We start from the raw sequence: 21,519 nt of genomic DNA, 5'->3' as shown, positions 1-21,519 counted from the left end.
CTTGTAACGGACACAATCGATTCACAGAAAATCTGAGTTTTGAAATTTGTCATGGCAAAGGGACAGTGAAATGATATATGCTTGTCTTTATGTTGTTGCTTTTTTGTCATTTGTTTTGACTTCTTAAAACTCTGTTAAAAATCAGTTAACATGAAATGAGTTCAGCTCAGATTTGGTCAGATGTTGTTGATGTTTGATGCCCAACAGTAGGTTTATAGAATAGAATATGATCATGCCAGGGTAGACTTTTCCTCCTGCAATGGTTAAATGTGACTTAGATGTACCTGCTGAAGTTGAAGCCCCTCCAGCCCTGCTGGAAATATCTAAGCAATCACAGTGTCCATTCTCTCTGGCCATCCTAAAGGGGGAGGATTGGGTATGATTGGGTGTCTTGTTAATGCTTGGCTTGTTCCGCAAACATTTTTTTTTCTAAAAATGTTTTTTAATTTCAGCATACATAAATAAAATGTAATGATTCTGATTGGCATTTCTTCTTTCTGAAAGTGTGTGTGAATTGACGCGTTTGTCACAAAGGTTCTTTTCATTAGGGGGGAAAAAGGCCATTTGGCAGCACATGCGTCTCTTAGAGAGCAGTCATATGCTGAACACATCACTCAGACTCCCAACAGTAACCCCATTCACCATTTTGATGGATCCTTATAGCATCGTAGATTACTTCCTTAATGTGCTTTGATTGCTATAACAGGTAGATGGCTAAACATGTGCTCTCTCTTTTTTGACTTTAGCATTTGTAGCGTGCGTTTGACCTTAAGACACATTGCATAACCAATGGCTGCGAAACTGGTGTCTGGCCTCTGTAATAACATGATCTGTCATCTCAGTGTTTACATTAACGTGGGTGGAAACAATTTGTAGATTTTGAGTCTGGAGAACCAATTGACAGTGATTGCCTCACCCCAACTCGTGTTCACAAGGCTCGCTAATAATCAAGCAAATGTTCTAGCAAGGAGGAACAAGCAGTCTTGCATTTTTTGTTGTTCTTATTTTAAAAGAAAAACAAAGGTTATATTGACTAATTATTGTTGTTGTTTTTCCCAGTGTGGACAGTAGGCGATGCGTGAGCGGTGGGCATGGTGTCCCTCACCACATGGTGGCGATAATGAATAACACTTTCTGATGGGAGAAAGGGCAGAGTCCCACTCGTGGTGCAGAGCAGCCCATTAATTAAGCACTACCTGGAATCAGGTCCCACCTCACCCCACCTCACCCCTCCCTCCAGCCCGTCTCCTAGGCAGCGCTGCCCATCACATCACGTCTGGTAACCAGGAAGTGCTGGCAGGCCGCAGGAGGCTGGAGGCAGAGTGACGCAGCCGTGCGCGTTTGGTGGCTGGGGCTCGGAGGCAGTGTGGAAATCCCCCGCGCTCCGCTGGTGAGGAGAATTCCAGGCTGGGGCTAGACTCCCGTCGCTCCAGGGCCAGAAGGGAGGGAGAGGGAGAGGGAGAGGTGGGGGATGAAGGGAAGGGGAGGGAGGGAGGGAGGGGGAGGGAGGGGACCTGTCGACTTGGAAGCATTTAGCCTTGAATGCCAGCCCAGACAATGAAAGTTAATGGTAAATGTCCTCTTGTGCGTAAGCTCTGCTGATCAAATGACCAGTGCTTAGACTGCTTTATTGTTGAATTGTTTGATCACTAACAGCTCTTGTGCTGACAGGCTGTGTGTTTAGTGTGCGTGTGTGTGTGTGTAGTTGGTGACTGGTAGGAAATGTTCCAGGACATGTTCCTGCCTCCTCAGCATTGTTCTGGTGTCATCTCAGCACTCGGGGATGTGGACAGGTGTTTACCTGTGCGTGAAGGTGAAGACGCTGGCTCCTGCCCTCCACTTCCCCTTCCTCCCGCTGGAGCTGCCTCTGGAGCGCTGGAGCCTGGTGCCTGCGGAGAGCGGTGGCGTGCGGCGAGGTGCGGAGCGTGCCTGCTGCCCGCTGCCCGCTGCGCTGACCAGGGCAATGTGCGCAATGTGAGCTATGCGAGTCGGTCGGGACGAGGACACGCGGACTCCCGAAACACGGAAATCAGCGGCGCCTGGAGAGGTCTTCAGCGCATTGGACACAGTGCCTCTCTCACACAGACACAGGCACAGGCACCCCTCTGGCCGCCCCCGCCCCTGTGGGAGAGGTGCGCTCTGACTTGGGCCCCTATCTAGCTCTCCTCCACCAGCAAGGGCTGGACTGGGGCGGGCGGGCGGGCGGGCGGGCTGTGGGGGTGAAAGCTGCTTGCGGTTTCAGTGAACAAAGGCGCTTTGGAGTACCTATGACCGCAGCGTAAGGAGTGTTGACCACAATCACCTGCCCGAGGTGGTGAAAACAGGTGTGGAAGTGGTGGTGAACCACACCAAGGGGAGACCTCAGAGCTGTCCTCGCTGAGTAGTGCCACTGTGTGTGCAGAGAGCCTGTTGCTTTGAATGGTGGAGGCAGAGGCAGGGATTGGAAAGCCATCACCACTTTTTGGGTTTGAACGCGACTTGAACCCCCCTTGTCTTTTTTTCCCCTCAGTGAGACGGCTCTTTGTCCCTACGTGGATTCCAATGCAATAGTTTCAGAATGATTAGCATACTACTCTCATACTTCAGGCATTCCTTTTTTCCATTCCCAGGGTAGGGATTATGCAATCTTTTCCCTCTCAGCTCCCACTCGCTGCTACCTGGAGGACAAGAGCAAGAGGGAAAGAAAGAAAGAAAAGAAAGAAAGAGAGGGGTGAGCAATCTGGCTCTAGTAGCAGAAGGAACAATTAAGCAGCTAGCGGTGGCCAAGCTCTACACCGTTCCAGGCCCATCTCTCCGTGGCTGCTGACGTGCATGAGAACAGATGGGCCATGCCAGGCCGCCACGGAGAGAGCACCAGTGCGCTGGAGTTTGGCTGAGCTGCAGGAGCAATTATGAAACATGGTGATCGGCCTGTCTCGCAAAACATTGTTAGAGCCCAAAATCCAGATGCGCCACAAAAATGCCTTTTGTCTGTTTTATGTCTCGCTGGAGCGGCCAGATGAGCTCTTTGCTCTCATATCGAACCCCGATGGTCTTGTAAAAGGCTCAGTCATGACTCAGTGCTTCCATGTTCCCTGCAGGGGTTTTTTGGTGAGCGGGGGCATGGCCTGTGACAGGGCCGTTCTCCCAGTGCCAGGCCAGTAAAAAATGGCTGTTTAATATTACACTGTCATTGTGATCATTCTTTTAGTCGCTCTCAGAGTCTACGAGCTCGCCGAGCCAAGCTTTGGGTGCGGTGTGAGCGCAGTTGGCCTCGCTGTCCTCAGTAAGTTTTGCACCGTGTGACATTTTAATATCTGCTCTCTTTGGTTGGCCCATGCGTTTGCTTATTGTCAGTTGACAAGTCGTTTGAGGAGTACGGTGTGTCTTGGCCTGCCTCTCTTCGCGCTCCATGTTGTTTGTTGTGAAACCTTTTGAGAGGGGAGAGTCTTCAAAAGTGACACGTTACCACATCACCTAGATACTAGCTAGATAAAAAAAGAGGGGAAAAATGAAGGAAATATTTGAAGCATTTGTGGAAAGCTTTCAAAATGGAACTGGAACAATACAGTCGCCCGAGGGGGGAAGAAGTGATCATGCTGGTATGTTTATATTAGCCCAGGAGGAAGCCATCATTGTCATTGTCAGGCTTGTTTTCCCTCCCCATGCAGAGCACTACACGTTTGACATCCAGACCTCTCAAAGCTGTATCCTTTCTCCTCATTTCAGATGGTTCACAAGTACATTCATTGCAAACGTCTGCATTTCAACGGCTCGTCCAAGCCACTGTCATCACGTGGACGGCGCTGTAGGAAACCACATGAAGCGTGTTGTAGTGAGGGGAAGTGGCACAAGACAAGCGTGGCGTGCCGCGTGGTGAGACCCGCCTGGCGTGGCTCTCGCCGTGCCACTGCGGTTGGATAAACAGGGCGCGTTGATGCAGCACTAGACCAGAGGTGATTAAAAAACGAGAGGAGGTGCGCTGTCCTCGACATGCGCCGACACGCGAGCGAGCGCATTACATCCGCGGCTGGCTATGGCAGAGATGTGTGCTGCATTCCTCGACCCACTAGAAACCCAGGGCTGCTTCACCAAAGCGCCGTGCACACACACGCAGGGAACAGTCCCGCTCTGCAGCTCTACAGCACCCGTCCAAGCCAGCGCTGGTTGTCTACGGCCTTGGCCCTAGGACCACTGTGTCCACTGTCAGACATGGACAATTAACGTATAGGCCCCTTAAAGTGACCACACATGTACACCATTGCTTCATTTGTGCTTCCTGAAAGCTAAATGTGTCTCTTTCTGAGCTTCCTGTAATATCCTGTGGCATGACTCACTGGGTTTAAATGGCATCTCCTCCCAGCTATGCACAGTTTAATGCAGGCCTGTCTTAGTCTGCTCTCGCATAATGCTTTTGCTGAATAACATTAGAGTGTTTACATGAAAATACAAGCTGCCTGATCACGGTGAGGTTTTGTCAGAGCACTAACAACATGACACATTCTCCTCCCCTAATGACTTGTAATTGTGAGGGAAGAAAAAGCTGGAGATCCTTCATTTGCCTCGGAAAGATCCCCTGTAGTTTCCCCCCTTCCGAATCTCCAGCCATCCTAGCATCACCCCAGGCCTGCGGCTTAAACAGGCATTTGACTAAACGGCCTTTCATGATGCAGTGAGTTAAAACAGGGGCAATTTGTCACTCCCTTACATCTCTCTACGAGCAGGAGAGGGAGGGGAAAAAAGAGAGGGAAAAGAGTTTGTATTAGCCTGTGATTGCAGCCCTTGAGGTTTGGAGCAATGTTGCACTTCAAATGCTGTCTGGAAGAGGCTTGGGAGTGGGGCACCTGTGGAGAGATGAGAACTTTTGCTCGATCTCTCGTCGGCAGGAGTACGTCTGCAGCGCAGGCTCTTATCAAGATGTATGTAGCCCATTTGGGGCTAAATGGTCTGTGACAGGCCATATGATTTGTGGCCTTTCTGTGCCCATGCGATTACCTCTGTCTATCGTCTCAACAGCGTTCAGCTGTTTAAAGCAGGGTGCGCAGGCACGTTCACAAGAAATTGTAGACTTTACAATAACAAAGAGGATATAGTGTATGTCAGGTAAATACATTTGAAAAAGACTCCACACTCTTTAAAGGAGATGGCAGAGAACTCTCCTGACCCGCCCAGCAGGCTTTTGAACCCCATTTAACAGCATGCTGTTGCTGTTAAGAACACTTTGGGCTTGGAGATAAGCAATACAAATGAGCCTGCATAGTGCCCTCCCTCCCCCTATGGCATATTTTAAAGGCGCAGAAAAGTGACATTGATCACCGACAGCAGGCTGATTTTCTTTTCTCTGACGATGCATATGCTACATGCAATGTTATATAAGTTTGGTCACTATTTGGAAAACCATTCTTTGTTTGTTTTGATGAGTGCCACACACAGGGGAGTCGACAACTTGCACATTTGACCATAGACTCCACAATGCAAATCCCTGCACATTTGACCATAGACTCCACAATGAAACTTTGAAGTAGGTTCCAAGCACTTTGCAGAAACTGCATGCATCTTTAGCAATCTAGTTTAAGTGATGGCACCAATCTCAAGTCTTTGTAGAACCCTAAATCCTACATCTGGAACCCGCTCCTCCACCCTCCCAAATAACATCTGCTGCATAAAGGCCAGACAGGTAGTTAGAGACTTGATTGGTCATGGATGGATTTTTTTTCTTCCTCTTTCGCCCCTTACCCACCCCCCCCCCCCCCCCCCCCCCACCCCCCCCGCAGCCCCCAACACATACACACACACACACCCCTCACCCTGCTGAAAAAGCCCGGAGGCCAGTATTTCACTGATTACAGAGTCCACATTTGAATGGCCGTTTGTGTATTGTCAGAACAAAGGGGGTGCGGCGGTGGCGGTGGCTCTGTAGACGTGTTAGAGAGGAGGAATGGACCGGCCGGCCGCTGGCCTCCAGTGCCACTGCAGGTAGGGGCTGCTCACTCCGCTGTGCCGCGCCATGCTGCTACACACACACACACACACACACACACACACACACACACACACACACACACACACACACATACCACTTTGCTCTGCTCTGCTCTACTTGTGGCTTCTTGTACTCCCAACACACACACACACGGAGCACCATCTGTCCAGGAGAGGTCCAGAGAAGAGCACTGAGGGACAATGAGAACTTTTTGGACAGAACGCACCAGAACCCTGTGTGTGTGTGTGTGTGTGTGCGCGCATGAGAGAGAGAGAGAGAGAGAGAAAAAGAGTGATTGTGTGTGTGATTGAGTCCATGCACGTGTGTGTATGTGCTGCATGCATGCAAGATAGAGAAAGAGTGATTGGGTGTGATTATGTCCATGCGTCTGTGTCTGTGTCTGTGTGTGTGTGTGTGTGTGTGTACATACACCTGTTCTGCCCAAATGTCAGCATGCAATTGTGTGTTTTGTATTTCTGTGCAGTGAGAAAGCGAGAGCATATTTTGGATATTTAACAACGAACATAAAATCCCACAACAATAAGTCAGTCCTCTTGAAATGGGACATGATAAGCTTGATGATGATAGTGTGTCTGGTGTCTGTGTAACGTATTTAAATATAGAGAATTCTGATTGTAATCATTGTCATCATCACACAATTCAACGAAGTGAAGTGAAGTTAAAGACGTTTCCGCATGATGCTTTTCCGATGACTTGTTAAATTGTTCTGGACATGTTTTGCACTTGCTTCACACTTGCTGAGAAGGAAAACAAAACAATGACATCATTGGCTGGGTGACCTCGGCACCTCTCCCGCCCATGTTTGAGTCACGCTGTTTCCCAAAGTCTCGGTCCCTGTGTATCTCAACACTGACGCAGGGCAGAGCCAAATTTAAGCCAGGTGATTAGCCGGAGCTACAGACCCACATACTCCATACAGCTCGGCTCTGTATGGCCCAATTATAGTCCCTTTTCCCCTCCTATAGTGCTGTTTTACTTATGCGCTCTCTCTCTCTGTGTGTGTGTGTGTGTGTTTGAGTATGTGTATGTGTGTGTGTGTGTGTGTATGAATGCCTGCGTGCGTGCGTGCGTTTTTGTATATGTGCATGTGTGTCGTGTATGTTTTAAGAGTGTCTTTTGGTGTAATAGTGCGGCAGCTGGATATTTAACATCTATTAACCCCTTGTCCTTAGACAATTCTCTAAATGAATCATTAAGACGAGAAGAGCTAAGTGAGCCATGGAAATGCATGCAGTCATGAGAATTAAGACATATGTTAGCAACTAGCCGCCAAGGATCCTTAGAGAGTGTTCATGCTCTCAGACAGCTTTAGGACGGCAGTGCAACCGTTAGGGGAGATGTCATCATTAACGTCAGCCTATGAGGTGGGCTAAAGGGATCTGTAAATGCTTTCTGTATGTAAGCGGCGGTTTGTGCTGGAATGACGGCTTAATTATCTGCTGCACCTCCACCACACACACACACACACACACACACACACATGCACTCACCTATATTACTAAACATGTCAGGCCTCATTTAACTGCAAACAGTGTTTATTTGTGTGTGTGTGTGTGTGTGTGTGTGTGTGTGTGTGTGTTTGGGGTGGGGGTAGTGGTTGCTGTAAATGATTCCATGAGGAGAATGTGTGATGGGCGACAGATGAGCGCTCGTGTCGCTCCTCAGTGCCCTCCGTGCCCTCCAGGGGCATCAAGGCCGCGCCACACTCGCGTCCCTCCGCGCTCTCTCCCGCTCACCCACCTCTCACACCACTCTGCCATGACCCTGCCGTGACCCCCCACATGCGCTCCTACACACACACACACACACACTCAACCACTTACTCACTCACTGGCTCACACACATACACACAGTGTGTTGCCTGTGTGCTCTCCGGTGACTGGGGAGAGTTTGCTATAGTGGGTAGGTTGGTGTATTTGTCTGCAGGTGTGTGGTGTGTTAGTTTGCTGGTGGGTAGCCTGGTGTTAGTTTGCTGGAGTGTAGAGTTGTGTGTTAGTTTGGTGGAGGGTAGGGTGGCGTGTTAGTTTGCTGGAGTGTAGAGTTGTGTGTTAGTTTGGTGGAGGGTAGGGTGGCGTGTTAGTTTGCTGGAGTGTAGAGTTGTGTGTTAGTTTGGTGGAGGGTAGGGTGGTGTGTTAGTTTGCTGGAGTGTAGAGTTGTGTGTTAGTTTGGTGGAGGGTAGGGTGGCGTGTTAGTTTGCTGGAGTGTAGAGTTGTGTGTTAGTTTGGTGGAGGGTAGGGTGGTGTGTTAGTTTGCTGGTGTGTATAGTTGGGTGTTAGTTTACTGGTGTGTATAGTTGGGTGTTAGTTTGGTAGTGTGTTTGTTTGCTGGTGTTTAGGGTGGTGTGTTAGTTTGCTGGTGTTTAGGATGGTGTGTATAGTTGGGTGTTTGTTTGGTAGTGTGTTAGTTTGCTGGTGTTTAGGGTGGTGTGTTAGTTTGCTGGTGTTTAGGATGGTGTGTATAGTTGGGTGTTTGTTTGGTAGTGTGTTAGTTTGCTGGTGTTTAGGGTGGTGTGTTAGTTTGCTGGTGTTTAGGGTGGTGTGTATAGTTGGGTGTTTGTTTGGTAGTGTGTTAGTTTGCTGGTGTTTAGGGTGGTGTGTTAGTTTGCTGGTGTTTAGGGTGGTGTGTATAGTTGGGTGTTAGCTTTTGCTTAACTTGCTTTCAATGGGGTGGGTCTGAATTTCTTTTTCCTTTGTGGATGGAGGGGGATGTATGAAGTGTGCCCCCAGCAGCCTCCACACACACACACACACACACACACACACACACACTCACACACACACACACACACACACACACACACACACACACACACACACACACACACACACACACACACACACACACACAGCCCTGGCTCCAACTGGACACACATGGTCTGATGGGAACTTTCTCCTAGGCCACAAAACTCACCTACAGCACTGAATGAGATGCAGATACCCCCCATTCTGTCTCTCTCTCTCTTTCTCACACACACACACACACACACTCACTCCACTCTCACGCCTCTCTCTTACCCCCCCTCCATCCGTTCTGTGGATGTGTTTGTGTCAGAGATGAAAGTGTCTGTGGGCCGGGAGGAGAGAAAAGGGTGGAGTTGATGAGGGATGCTGGGGACGGAGATGGGGGGTGGTGGGGGTGGATTCTGACACTAATGTAGGATACTGGGCTTTACTTATAGAACTGCAAAGTTCTTTTGTCAGGTTTAAAAGGTCTCGTAAGCCTTTGAACAACTGTGTGTGACCGCCCCTGGAAGCAGGGTTTCCTCCCCCCCCCCCCCCCCCTCACACACACACACACACACCCCTGCCCCTCCCCAACTCCCCTCATTGAACTTCACAGATGCGATTCCCTCCACATTCCTGATAATCAATAATCCACAAACCCTTCCAAACCAAGAGAGTAAACTTTAACTGGAGAAAAATGTGTGTTGTCCTGCTGTTCAACAGACAATCTTAACAGATGATTTAACAAAATGTTCCCTTTCTGAGGATATTGCTGAAAGCTGTTGAAACCTTGTGGATTTAACAATGTTAACAATGTTATTCTGTTATTCTTTTCGGTTGTGATGTAAACCGAAGACAGAATTTCCTTTATTTGCAAGTAAATGGTTTATTCGCCCAACACTTAATTCAATGGTTAATTTAGAACAAAGTCAAATGTTTCTGTCAACAGTGTTTTATAGAAATAAATTCCTGGATTTATTTCCATGTCAATAATTACCATAATCCCAGTCTACATAATACAGGGACTCAATAGTTGCTGATGTTTATTTAGGCTAGGATTTATGTATTTATAATAAACCCATACTTAATCTCGGTAGATGTTTTTAATTAACCAACGTGTTATTCCATTGTCTGTCAACAGACCAATCTTTAAGATGAACCAGTAATTGTTGGTTTCTGGTGGCATTTCACATCAAGTAGTTTTCGTAAATTATAAATGTCCTTTCCTGAGGATGTATATGTTTTACGATTTTATTGATTTATTCATACTGTTTGTGTTGGATGGTTCTCGGAGATTTATTTCTGGAGGTGAATGGACGCATGAAGCGTAGCCCGTGTGTCATTGCCACTGATTTATTTTGCATGCTGAAGGCTGATCGCAGGCCTCAACACTAGACATGCTAACTGATTTCACAATGCTGGAATTAAGGTGCTGCGCCATAATTGTTGTTTATAATACGCGTCGGTTTAATCACTTTCCCATCTCTGTCATTCACATATTCCAGGCAACGCTTCAACCTTCATTCCATCTGTCTGCTGATAAGCATTTTGGAGAGCCACCAAACTGATGCCTCAGGTAAACTGATGAAAACACACAAGCAAAGCGTGGACTAATGCCTGTTTATATTAGACATAGGTTGTTGATTTTAATTTTAATGTTATGTGCCGAATGGATATGTGCATGCAGGTAATTTCTTTAGAGCCGCGCAGTAATGCTAATATATCTTTTAACTAATTACCCCAGGCTGTTGTCGAGGTGCTCTTGTCAAGTGGAACTCATGCCTAAAGGACAGTTAGCGTAAAAGGAAGCTTTTAAATCCAATGTGAGAATAAACGCGAATCACCCAGTGGCTGAGATCGACGGGTGGTAAACCTAAAGTGGATCTTGACTGAGCGAATTTGGGTGGCTTTAGAGGCATTCACACCTCCCGGGCATTTAAATGCGTAAATTATAGCACAATATTGACAAAAAAATCGAGTTTGACAACAACTTGCATCTCAATGGTGTCTGGGAAAGCAACGCAGAATCAACAAACGCCAGGAGGTCCAATAAAGACCCCGAGGAGAAGGGAAGTCGACCAACAAGCTCACTTCGGATTATTTGAAGAACAAGCTGCAAAGCCTGTATTCAGCCTGACTGATGCGTCTTGATTATGTAAACACGTCTACAGGATATAATGAAAAATGTATTAACTTTCAGGTTATTAATAATGATAATGATGAAATGCGAATAACAATAATTTTAGAAAGATTTGAGACGTATTAAGACATTAAAACTTTGAACTGATTAAGACTGGTATTTTGTCATATGCAATTTTGCACGCAACAACTCACGAATACGCTGTAAATGACATTGAAATCAAATGAAATCGCAGAGGAAGGAGAAACCCAAGAAATTCGTATTCCACTGAACCAAGAAATTCGTATTCCTTTGAAAGCAACTGCCCTGCCACAATCACTTGAGCGAGGAAAAAAACTCTCCCAAAACTGATGGTCTCTCAAAGATTACCCTATCAGGTGCAAACCGCTGACAAGTTTCCACCCACCACCAACAAAAAACCTCACTGTGCCCAAATCCTTAGCGGCAGATACTTCATTGACAGGCGTTACACCATCATCCGTGCTACAAGGACCCGTCGCAGCTCTGAATAAGGTTTTATACGAACACCGTTTGGATACGCGTCAACTTTCAACCCAAGACGAGGCATTAATCGCGGCGTGTCTTTTTTGACAGGTTTGGTCGGTCTATAGAATTGTTCTTTGAGTTTATTCACCGCGAACTCCGCTGAAATAAGATCATATATGCAAGGTGTACATTTAGATGTCCCCTGCAGCTACGGGCGGAATTGAGCTTTCTCTGATCTTTGGAGCAGCACCCTTGGGAGGACAGAGGTGCGCTCAGTGGAACAAGGGGCAAATTGAACCTTTCCGCGCCGCGTCCACCCTACAGAGGACCGTGGATCGAGGGGTTTCGGGGAGGTGGAAACTTATTTGTAGACTACACTTATTCCACTGGATCGATCTTTTTGAACAAGGAAGCACCTAATGTTGCTTACAGAGGCGCAGTTGTGCTTCATCTATTTATCATCACACTGGGATTCCAAAGCTCCTCCGGGATTCTTTGTATAAGAAGACTGGCGGGGCTTTCTTCGGCGTTTCTCGGGGCTTCAAACTGTGGAAACAGGTGTATTCGAGCAAGTCAAGATGTCTTTGCTACCTTCAAGGTTCATCTACGTGTAAGGATTCCATTTTTTAATTCCTTTCGATTCCTAAGGCTCGTACATTCTTGCCAATAGAAGTCGCTAAAAGCCAGCTTTCTGATGCCGACAAGGTACATATTTATTTAGTGTAATTAGGCCTACTCTTGATTTACCCCTCCTGTTCTCTCTCTTCCCCGTCCCTTCAGGTGTTTACATTTTCTGGTCCTCTACTTCCAGCTGCAGGTAAGCCTGTCAATTCTTTCAATCTCGCGGTTGTGCCGGGAGTAACGCATAAGCATGGTTTTGTGGATGCATCCGACATTTGTGACCTCTATACTATAATAATCTGAGTTGTGTTGGAAATATTTAAAATAATAATAATAATAATAATATCGTTAACACAATCAAAATAGTTTAGCAATTTTCATATTCACTGGGATTTTCAGGGTAGTCTATTTATTTAGTGACCAAGTTTATAATTGAATCAACTTTGGAAAAAATAAATAAGATTTTATATGCCGTTTTGTAGCCTATGTGGTTCTGTTAGTCAGACACTAATAGCTTTCTGCACGTACAGTAAAATAGGGAAGTAAAACTATCACATCCACAACATGTTAATGTTTTTTAAAAATGGGCGTACTGGGTTTACTCGAAAATCTTTCGTTTGTGCGTTAAAACAACGTCTACATTTTTACGCACGAGTAGCCTATTGGACAAGCAATCATTCTAGATAGTTAAGTTATCATCATATATTTAGTATTTGTAAATGTGCTTTGCCCAAAATAAAGGGCAATATGATAATGACAGTTTTAAAAGATCATGTAGAGGATTTCTTGATATAGCTCTTCATTAATTGTGTGAGTTAATACAGTTATAAATGAATGCAGTAACTTGTAGAATATGCTTGTATTCCAGGCAGGGCAGGGGACAATAACAAGTATCCCAAAAGCATAAATTATTCATAATATAGAGTGATGTGACATATAGTCAAGATGGATAGGATAAGGATATGTGGTAGACATTTTGTTTTTAAAATCAAATAATTTGCACTAATTATTCTTGATTAATTGTAGTCTTCATTAGGAGAGCTATCTGAAACATTCTCCAGAGTATGAGTGGGAGCCCTGTGACCATAATGCAAATCGTTTTCCTCAAGAATGGTTGAAAGACATCCTGTAAACCAAATAATGAATCTCTAACACCAAACCATGAGACCAAGGACAAAATACCCATATGTACATGTACAAGCAAACACCTCAGTGACAGACTCATTTTCCATAGCAAATGGGTCAAGGCCATGTCATTATAAAACCTTGCATTAGTATCTCATAATAAAAGGGCCATCTACAAAGACACCCCTCAAATAATGAACAAAAGCCTTGATTTGAAGAAAATGAGACACAACTGGGTTATGTAACGCTATGTGCTCAGTTTGTTCCAAAGGAGTTGGCACAAACAACAGCGTAGTGTAGGCCGTCTGATTCCTCTCCCTTTGTGCCAGTAATTACAATACTAGTGCTTTAATTGCAGCTTTCTGCCTGGTCAGATAGGCCATATACATGTGTCCTTCCACATGCCTGATTGCTCTCATTGAGTTTTGCTATGGGTGCTTCAGTTGGGGACTTTTGTTTTTATTCACATTAAACAAATAATAGTAATGATATTATTATTAATAATAATAATAATAATAATAATAATAATGAAAAGATTTATGTTGGTTGGTTTTTAAAATGAATGGGAGAAGATTTTGAGCAAAATGGCGAGTCACTTTTAGACTTTGTAAGGCCGCTATGCTGGCTTAGGTCCTCTCTGAGGCAGAGACGGCGCTGAGCTTCTTAGCAGGGATAGTGCCAATCGTTTGAAGTTGCAGTGATATCCATTTCGCTATGTTGTCTTTGAAGAGCGACAGCTTGATAAAAAAATGGAGGGGGGAGATGTTTCGCATGGCTTTAGCCTCCGCTCTCTGCATAGGCTTGCCTTTTTTCCTTTTCTTGTTGAGATGCAACTGTCTACGAAACACACCTCTGTGTTTGTTTAGAGATGGGGAGATTTGAGTACAAATCCCTCAGAAGTGAACTTTTCTTTTTTCCCCCCTTTCCTGACTCCTATCACTGGCTCTTGTGTGGGCTGGAGATGAGCAGGGGAAATGGCCAGGATCTTGATAGGATCCTGCACAGAGAGGCCGAGGGCTCCCAGGCTGGCTGGGTGTCTGTTGCAGGGGCTGTTGTTGATGGGCTGTGGATGTTATGGCTCTCGCCGTTGTCTGTGCGTTTTCTTGCGCTAAGGAAAGTTGTTTTGCTGTCAGTAAAAGGGATCATGTGTGGGGAAGTGCTGGTAGGAGGAAGGCCGTATGAACGAGGATCTGTTTCTTATCCACACAAAAAGGGACTTTGGTTTCTCTGCGCTTTCCCAATGGCACGTTTCAATGCTGGATTTGGATTTGTGGATGGAAGGATGTGATCATTTAATAAATACATATTCATAGCTAACAAAGTGTTTATGAAATGCATTGTAAACCAATCTCAAAAACCCACAACACCTTTTTTTGTACAGAGTAATCTTATTTAACAACTAGTTTGTGGAAAAAGTGGAAGTACAGAGTTAGGCGCTAGAGTTTTTCCTCTCCTCCAGCATGAGCACGTTTCCCCTCTCAGTCACTAAATGTCATTAATTTGCTGAGGTTAAAATAACACCGAGTCAGAGGATGTAATGTGTATATAATTAGCCACCTGAGAGAGGCCACATAAAAGGCCATTACTATGTAATTACTGCTCGATACAGCAGGGGAGATGGAGATTGGCTCGAATTGAGATTCCAGGGGCTTTGAAAGTATACCTTTCTTCCCCATTCCTCCGTACATGACATGGATGACAGACTTGCAGACATGCTTTGGGATGACTGGAAGTTTTTTTTTTTTTCTTTTTTTCATTCTTGGTTCTCAGGTAGCTGGAAAGACAGGGCCAATGAAGAGAGACATAAAGTGAGAAGTTTCTGAATGGGAGTGTGTGTTGTGCTGAAAGAATATGCTCCCACGAGCGTGTGTGTGTGTGTGTGTGTGTGTGTGTGTGTGTGTCTGATTTATGAGCCGGATTCTATCCTGGGGCGGATATTTGTTTGATGATAGTGTAACAGGTCTGGATGCTTCAGGTGTATAATTGGTAGTGGCTTGCTGTTGGAAACGGAGTAGTGGTTTCACAACTTGTCTCCTGGCACCTCCTGCTCACCTGCCTGCCTGCCTGCCTGCCTGCCTGCCTGCCTGCCTGGGCTCGGAATAGCACCCGAGAGAAACATGTCCCAATCATGCTCCATTTCCCCTCAATGCTAGCTGAGCCCTCGCCTGAGCTGCAGGGCTTTGGTGCCATGCAGAAGGGCTCACTGCTTTAAGGCTGACATGTGTTATGTAACGGTTGACTGTAGAGGATCTGTTTTTAGATGAGGGGGATGGATGGTCCCTTAAGACCCTGGCGTGTCTCAGACGATTTATGGCCGATTGTTGTTGTTGTTTGTGCTCCCTCTTCAGGAGTCCCAGCAGACGGCGCCTGACTTCCGGATCATCATCGAGAACCACACCAAGCACCCGGACGAGCTGAGCCGCAAGCAGACGCGCAGCTACCAGCTCTACAGCCGCACCACCGGCAAGCACGTGCAGATCCTGGGCAAGAAGATCAACGCCAACGGAGACGACGGGAGCAAGTACGGTACGGGAGCGTTGCTGCGCCGCGTCTAGTAGTCCACACGCACCTCTCTTTTGCCATGAATAATGCCACCGTGCCACACAGCAGCGGGCGCAAATGGGTGTCTTTCCCTGCAGCAGCCTAGTAGAGCCCTATAGCGAGGCTTATCCTGCGGTGCTGCTCTTTGCCATGGGGGGCACGGCATTCTGGGACCTCATACTGGACATAGGAGTGAGCCACTGCTGGACTTGCTCAGTGAGGTTGGATCAGGTGAGCGCTGAGGCTTGGGGGCAGGCGTCCATTTGGCTGATGGCAGCCGCGTGTCTGTGCCCAGGGCGCCCCGCTGGCGCTGGGTGAGCCACCTGTGGTATGCACGAGGCACTGCTGCTGGGCTCAGTGAATGGGAGCAGATGTGTGGCGCTGCTCTGGCGCCGCCTGATGCCGTCTGGGTGAAGCAGTAGCTTTTTTATTGTGCTGTTTATGAAGTGATAATTCTGTGTCTATTGGAGCTGGAACTGGCAGACAGTTGCATCCACGGCTACTTCACTTTAGAGTGATACTTCACTCTTCACTTTTGCTTGTGAACTATACGATATGGCACTAGAGTTGCTGTTTGACAGTTGTATGCTATCTACGTAGGAAAACATCAGTTTTCCTGATGTTTGAGGCAACAGAGGTCCTTTGGATTATCCTTGGCTTAAATGATGCTTAAAAGATAAGAAAGGATTCTTCACAAACTATTCGTTTTGATTGAGAGCGAGTCAGGGAAGACGTTAGCTCTGGTTCAGATCATTTAACTAAGAGCTCCTAAAAGATACATGATCAGGTTCAGGGTTTTTGAAGGACTTGGGACTGTATTCATCTCCACGTTAAGGCCAAACTTTAGTCACCTCAGTGAGAACAATGGGGGACATAAAACTGCTTGTGATATCATTTCATAATCCCATCAAAGTACTCTACATGGTAGAGAGTTGGTATTTTGTGGTTGATAATTGATCTCCTTTGCTTGTAACAACACTGCGAAAGGTTAAACCCTGACACGGTGCTGGCTCTGCCTGAGGACTGGGCCTCACAGACAGGTGGGTGATGGTGTGGAGGTGGCCTCTCACTGGAGCCCTTCAGCACAGAATGGCCGTGCATAGTGTGTCATGAGAGTGCACGCACAGGCCAGGGGTCTCCAGGCTCTCTGAGCCCCCCTCCCCTCCCCTCCCCATCACCTCTCCCATTTGTATTCATAACAACGTGGCTCCAATGCACGGCCTTTGCATATGTTTCAGCTTTCATCTCTGCGCAGTTCTCGCCAGACAGAAAGATGGCCTCTCGCGTCCATTGACAGAGGCACTCCGCTCAAACTGGTTCTCCCACTCACTGCTCTCTGCTTGGTGTTTTTTGAGGGGGACGATTTTAGTGACTCCCACAACCCCCCCTCCCCCCCAACACCACCACCACACACACACACACACACACTCTCACACACACACACACACACACACACACTCTCACACACACACAGAACCCTCTCCACCCTCCCCTTCTCCTTTGAACAATGCTGAATAGCCCAGTGTGTTAAACAAATGGATCATCTTAACTTTTTGATTGAGTGAGCACAGACTGAAGGCAACTTGAAACCCAATCCCAAGGGATCTCAACCGCTCCGAGAAGCTTGGCAGATCCCTTCTCCAGAGCCGAGTGGGGAAACAAAGGTGACTAAACAGGAGAAAGAAGGAGGGAAGAGAGAGAGGGAGGTAGAGAGAGAGGAGGGGAAAGAGAGACTGTGAGAAAGAGGAGGGCACCTTAAACCATGCCTCCCAGCTGACTGGGTCTGTATGTAGTCCAACTGGGCCAGATAAGCCCCAGGCTCGGGCCAAGTCCCCACCAGCGTCTGGGCCTGAGGGGGGGCATCAGCTCTGGACACCAGGCTGCTGGGCAGGCGGGCATTCTCTGGGGCACTGTGCTCTTGTTCATCCATAACTGTGCCAGATGAACGCCAGCACTGGGCCACATCCCCGCCACTGCTGGGCAGACGGGCCGTGTCTGCGGCTCTCTGCTCTGGTCCATCTGCAGCTGTCCTCATATTGCCAGCCATGTTTTCCGCCAGCTGTTTCTGGGTGCTTGGTGCGTATAAATAATTACACTGCGGGCCGTTCTAATGGCTCTAGGGCCCATTAGGAGCGGCTCCGTTTCCCCGCGCATGGCTGGGATGGGATGTGCTGCGCTGGGCTGCTCTGCTCTGCTCTGCTCCGCGCTGCTCTGCACTGGATGAGGTGAGGAGATCATTAGTGTGGTCCGTGCCAGTGCGTTGCAGGAATGTCTCTGAGCCATTAGTAACATGGCTTTGGTCTCTTCTCTCTCCCTCTCTCTCTCTCTCCCTCTCTCTCTCTCTCTCTCTCTCGTGCAGCCCTGCTCGTCGTTCAGACCGAGTCGTTCGGGAGCCGGATCCGAATACAGGGGAAGGAGAGTGGCTACTTCATCTGCATGAACAAGAATGGGAAAATTATCGGAAAGGTACAAAAACACCTCCGAATGTGTGTGTGTGTGTGTGTGTGTGTGTGTGTGTGTGTGTGTGTGTGTGTGTGTGTGTGTGTGTGTGTGTGTGTGTGTGTGTGTGTGTGTGTGTGTAAGGGATGGAAACACCCTTTATAAATTATTATACTGTAAGCCAGTGGCTGTTATACTTTCTCTCCATTTGAAAGAGGCGGCGTTACACAATCTCCTGTTTGTTTGGCTTCCAATACACCAATTACAGACTTATGTTCACTGCAATTAGGAGGTCAATGCATTGAGGCCTCATTAGTCACTGGTCAATACTCTCTCACTGGATGTTGTCCAGTCCAGTGGTCAGGTAGCGTAGACTGGTAGCATCACTAGCATCACTATCCACGGCTACTGTAACCTGACCGATAGTGCGCTAGTCAAGGACAGACAGGGATGGATTTGTTCATGCAAAACAAAGTGGACACTAATTGTAGGGTGAAATGCGTCACACATGTCCAGACAACCACAAAAGAAGCACAAGGAAAAGATTATGTTGATGTCTCGTCATCATGTGTGTCGTCAGCATCCGTCACTCAAGTCAAAACAGTATTTTCTTTCATATGGACCAATCTTCCATAATATAATGTAAACAGCACTCTCTATAGTGCAGTCTCCAGCGATGATGGTGTGTGTGTGTGTGTGTGTGTGTGTAAATGTGTGTGTGTGTGTGTGTGTGTGTGTGTGTGTGTGTGTGTGGGTACCCTCTATTTGGGAATGAAACTGCGTATGAACATTTTCAGCTGGCTGGCCGGCCCTTGGTGAAAATGTCTTGTTTTGTTTCCATACTGTCGTGTTCACCGCACCGCAAACACGTTTTTTCTCTCCCACCGTGGCCAGTGCATTCCATCTCCCACTGCCTTGTTTGATACAGACTAAAAATACTAGCTGGGTCACAATTTCAGGGCCCTCTTGGCACGAGCCTGTGTGTGCAGGGGCCTGCACTGATCTGCAATGTATGCATAAGGCAGGAATGAGGTCTCCAGCAGTAAGGATCTGTGTTAACAGCACACGCCGCCTATTGCACAAGTCATTGAAATCCCTCGGGTAGAATTTCTTAGGAGACCAAACTTGCTTAGGCACCTTTGGCTCAGCTGAAACCAAGTAGAAGATTCATGTCTGCCTGTATCCATATGTGTCCATATGACGTTAGTGAGGCACTTGTTTCTCTGGCCACATCCTAGATTAAAGGGAAGATTCCAGAACAATCACTCTTAGCCCGTTCATTCTGTGGGGTTTCTTCAGACGTTGGCTGTTTACCCTTCTAGGTGTTTTAAATCAAGCCAAGTGGCATTGCCTCACCCCCATTACTTATTTTAAATGAGACGGGAGAGCTCGGGCGATTGTGTGAATCACGGTGTGGAGATGAGCAACAGCAGGTGGTAAGCGTCTAACGTGCTGTTCTACCCCCCCCCCCCCTGTTCTCCTCCGTACAGCGCCACGGCGCCAGCCAGGAGTGTGTCTTCGTGGAGGAGTTTCTGGAGAACAACTACACGGCGCTGGTGTCGGCCCAGTACAAAGGCTGGTACCTGGGCTTCAACCGCAAGGGCCGGCCCAAGAAGGGCTCGCGGACGGCACAGACGCAACAGGAAGTACATTTCATGAAACGCTCCCGCCAGGGCAAAGTGGACCCTCTTGAGGAGTTCCGTTTCACCACGGTAACCAAACGGACGCGAAGGGCAAGGCGCTTAAAACCCAACCCCAAGACGAACTGACGCCAGTGATGGTCAAGCACACACTGTTTCCAAGGAAATCTGCTCTTGCCTTAAACAACTTAAAGACGAAAAAAAACAATTTAAAAACAAAAAAAATCAAAGATGTTTTATTTTTATATTTCAGGAGCGTTGAATATCTCCCAACTGTTGAATGTTTCTGGATTGTGGTAATTGTTCTAATGTGACTGCGTTGTTATTTATACTGGGCAAACTAAGGAGGACAACACAAATCTCAAATCTCCCACTTTGACAAGTTTACAGCAGAAGGTCTCTTCTTAGGCTTTGGGATGGAGAAGAGTGTCAAGCATGAACACGTCACACAAAATCAAAACAACCAACACAAAAAAAAACACCTGTTTGTTTAATTTGTGTTTTTTTCTGAGTCAACAAGGATCCAACATTTTCCACTGGAACTGGGACACCACAGAGGTGGAATCGAAGACAGACTACAGTAGCATGTGACCCACTCTCCTTAGGAAAAGGCACAGCTTTGAGTGCAATATTTTGAAGGCCCCCCCAACCCTCCACATCTCCACTGACCCCCCCCCCCCCCCCCCCCCCCAGCCCACTCCACCCCAATGGACGGCCTGCTGGGCTTCCCGCCTCTCTCTCTCCCTCTCCATGGATATGTGCCTCTGGACATGCAGACTCACAGCGCATTCAGGATGGAATGTGCTGAACACTCTGGGGACTCAGATTTATCTGTGTCTTTGGTACGACCTCGGATTCATTTGAGAGCACTGACCGCAACGACACGTCCAGCCAGTGGTCAGTGGTGACTGTCACCCTGCTCCGACACACAACGGGGGACGGCTGGAGTTGAAACGACTGAAGAACTTGTGTCCTTGTAGATGTAACTTAACGACACATTGACCTGGCAGGTGTGGACATGGAGGTCAGTTGCAGTAAGAGCCTAGTCACTTACTTACCGGCACTCGCCAAGTGTGTGTATCCCCCTTCATAACAGCAGAAATGTATGACAGTGCACTGTGCCACCAATCTCTCTGCCCTCTCCTGCCAAATTATCAACAGTATAACATTTAACTTAATCACTTCCCTTTTGGATAAACACCTGACAACTACCTATTTTAAGGTGGCAGTCTACATCCTTATAAATGTCTTTGCTAAAGTAAGTGTCTGAAGTAAGTGAGACCTCTCAAGGCTGGTCGGGTCATTTGTCTGGTCACCCTGTGCCCTTAAGATCTGTGTCTCGGAAAGATGGTTAAGACATTCCCTAGCCCTCAAAGCCGCTATGACTGACCCCCTAATCTACTGAGTGTTCATTCAGTGGTCTAAAAAGAAGCAGAGCTGTTTAGGCTCAAGACTTCCATCACTTAGAGCGAGGGCCTTATCCCCTCTGACAGGAAGAGCTGTAGTCTGTATATTTGTCACCTGTCCCTTGGACAGGATTTGTACAAGATACTACTAACAACATGACACATTTATGAATTTAAAAATGTATGCAAAAAAAGTAATTTTATGACTATTATAAAATATTTATTGCCTTTCTCTGTAAATACAACTTGATGAATTTATTTGACCTCTGTTAATAAAAAAATGAACTATATTTAAAACATTTGATGTGTTGGCCTAAGGCTATGCTGCAGTGGCTGTCAGTGCGATGAACAAAGCGCCTTATCAGAAAGCTCCCATTTGGAGGTTTATGTCAGACACATTTTTGTTAGATTCCTT

General features: G+C 47.0%; 2 protein-coding genes across 3 annotated transcripts in view; both read left to right on the top strand.

The window, feature by feature from the left end:
* Positions 1-481, top strand: part of npm1b (nucleophosmin 1b) — a 27,810-nt gene extending 27,329 nt beyond the window's left edge. For both annotated transcript variants that reach the window (XM_062549464.1, XM_062549463.1), the window contains one exon: positions 1-481. This exon is cut by the window's left edge and continues 1,658 nt beyond it. The gene's annotated coding sequence lies outside the window, so the exon portion shown is untranslated.
* Positions 482-11,330: 10,849 nt separating this feature from the next.
* Positions 11,331-20,332, top strand: fgf24 (fibroblast growth factor 24). Its single transcript, XM_062549139.1, has 5 exons — positions 11,331-11,942; positions 12,113-12,149; positions 15,427-15,604; positions 17,979-18,085; positions 19,549-20,332. The coding sequence occupies exons 1-5, from the start codon at positions 11,911-11,913 to the stop codon at positions 19,825-19,827; spliced, it is 633 nt and encodes a 210-aa protein (XP_062405123.1). The 5' UTR covers positions 11,331-11,910; the 3' UTR covers positions 19,828-20,332.
* The last annotated feature ends 1,187 nt before the right edge of the window (positions 20,333-21,519 follow it).

The sequence above is a fragment of the Sardina pilchardus genome, chromosome 11 (genome assembly GCF_963854185.1).
Source record: "Sardina pilchardus chromosome 11, fSarPil1.1, whole genome shotgun sequence".
Classification (NCBI taxonomy): Eukaryota; Metazoa; Chordata; class Actinopteri; order Clupeiformes; family Clupeidae; genus Sardina; species Sardina pilchardus.
This window is presented reverse-complemented; position numbering and strand designations above follow the sequence as displayed.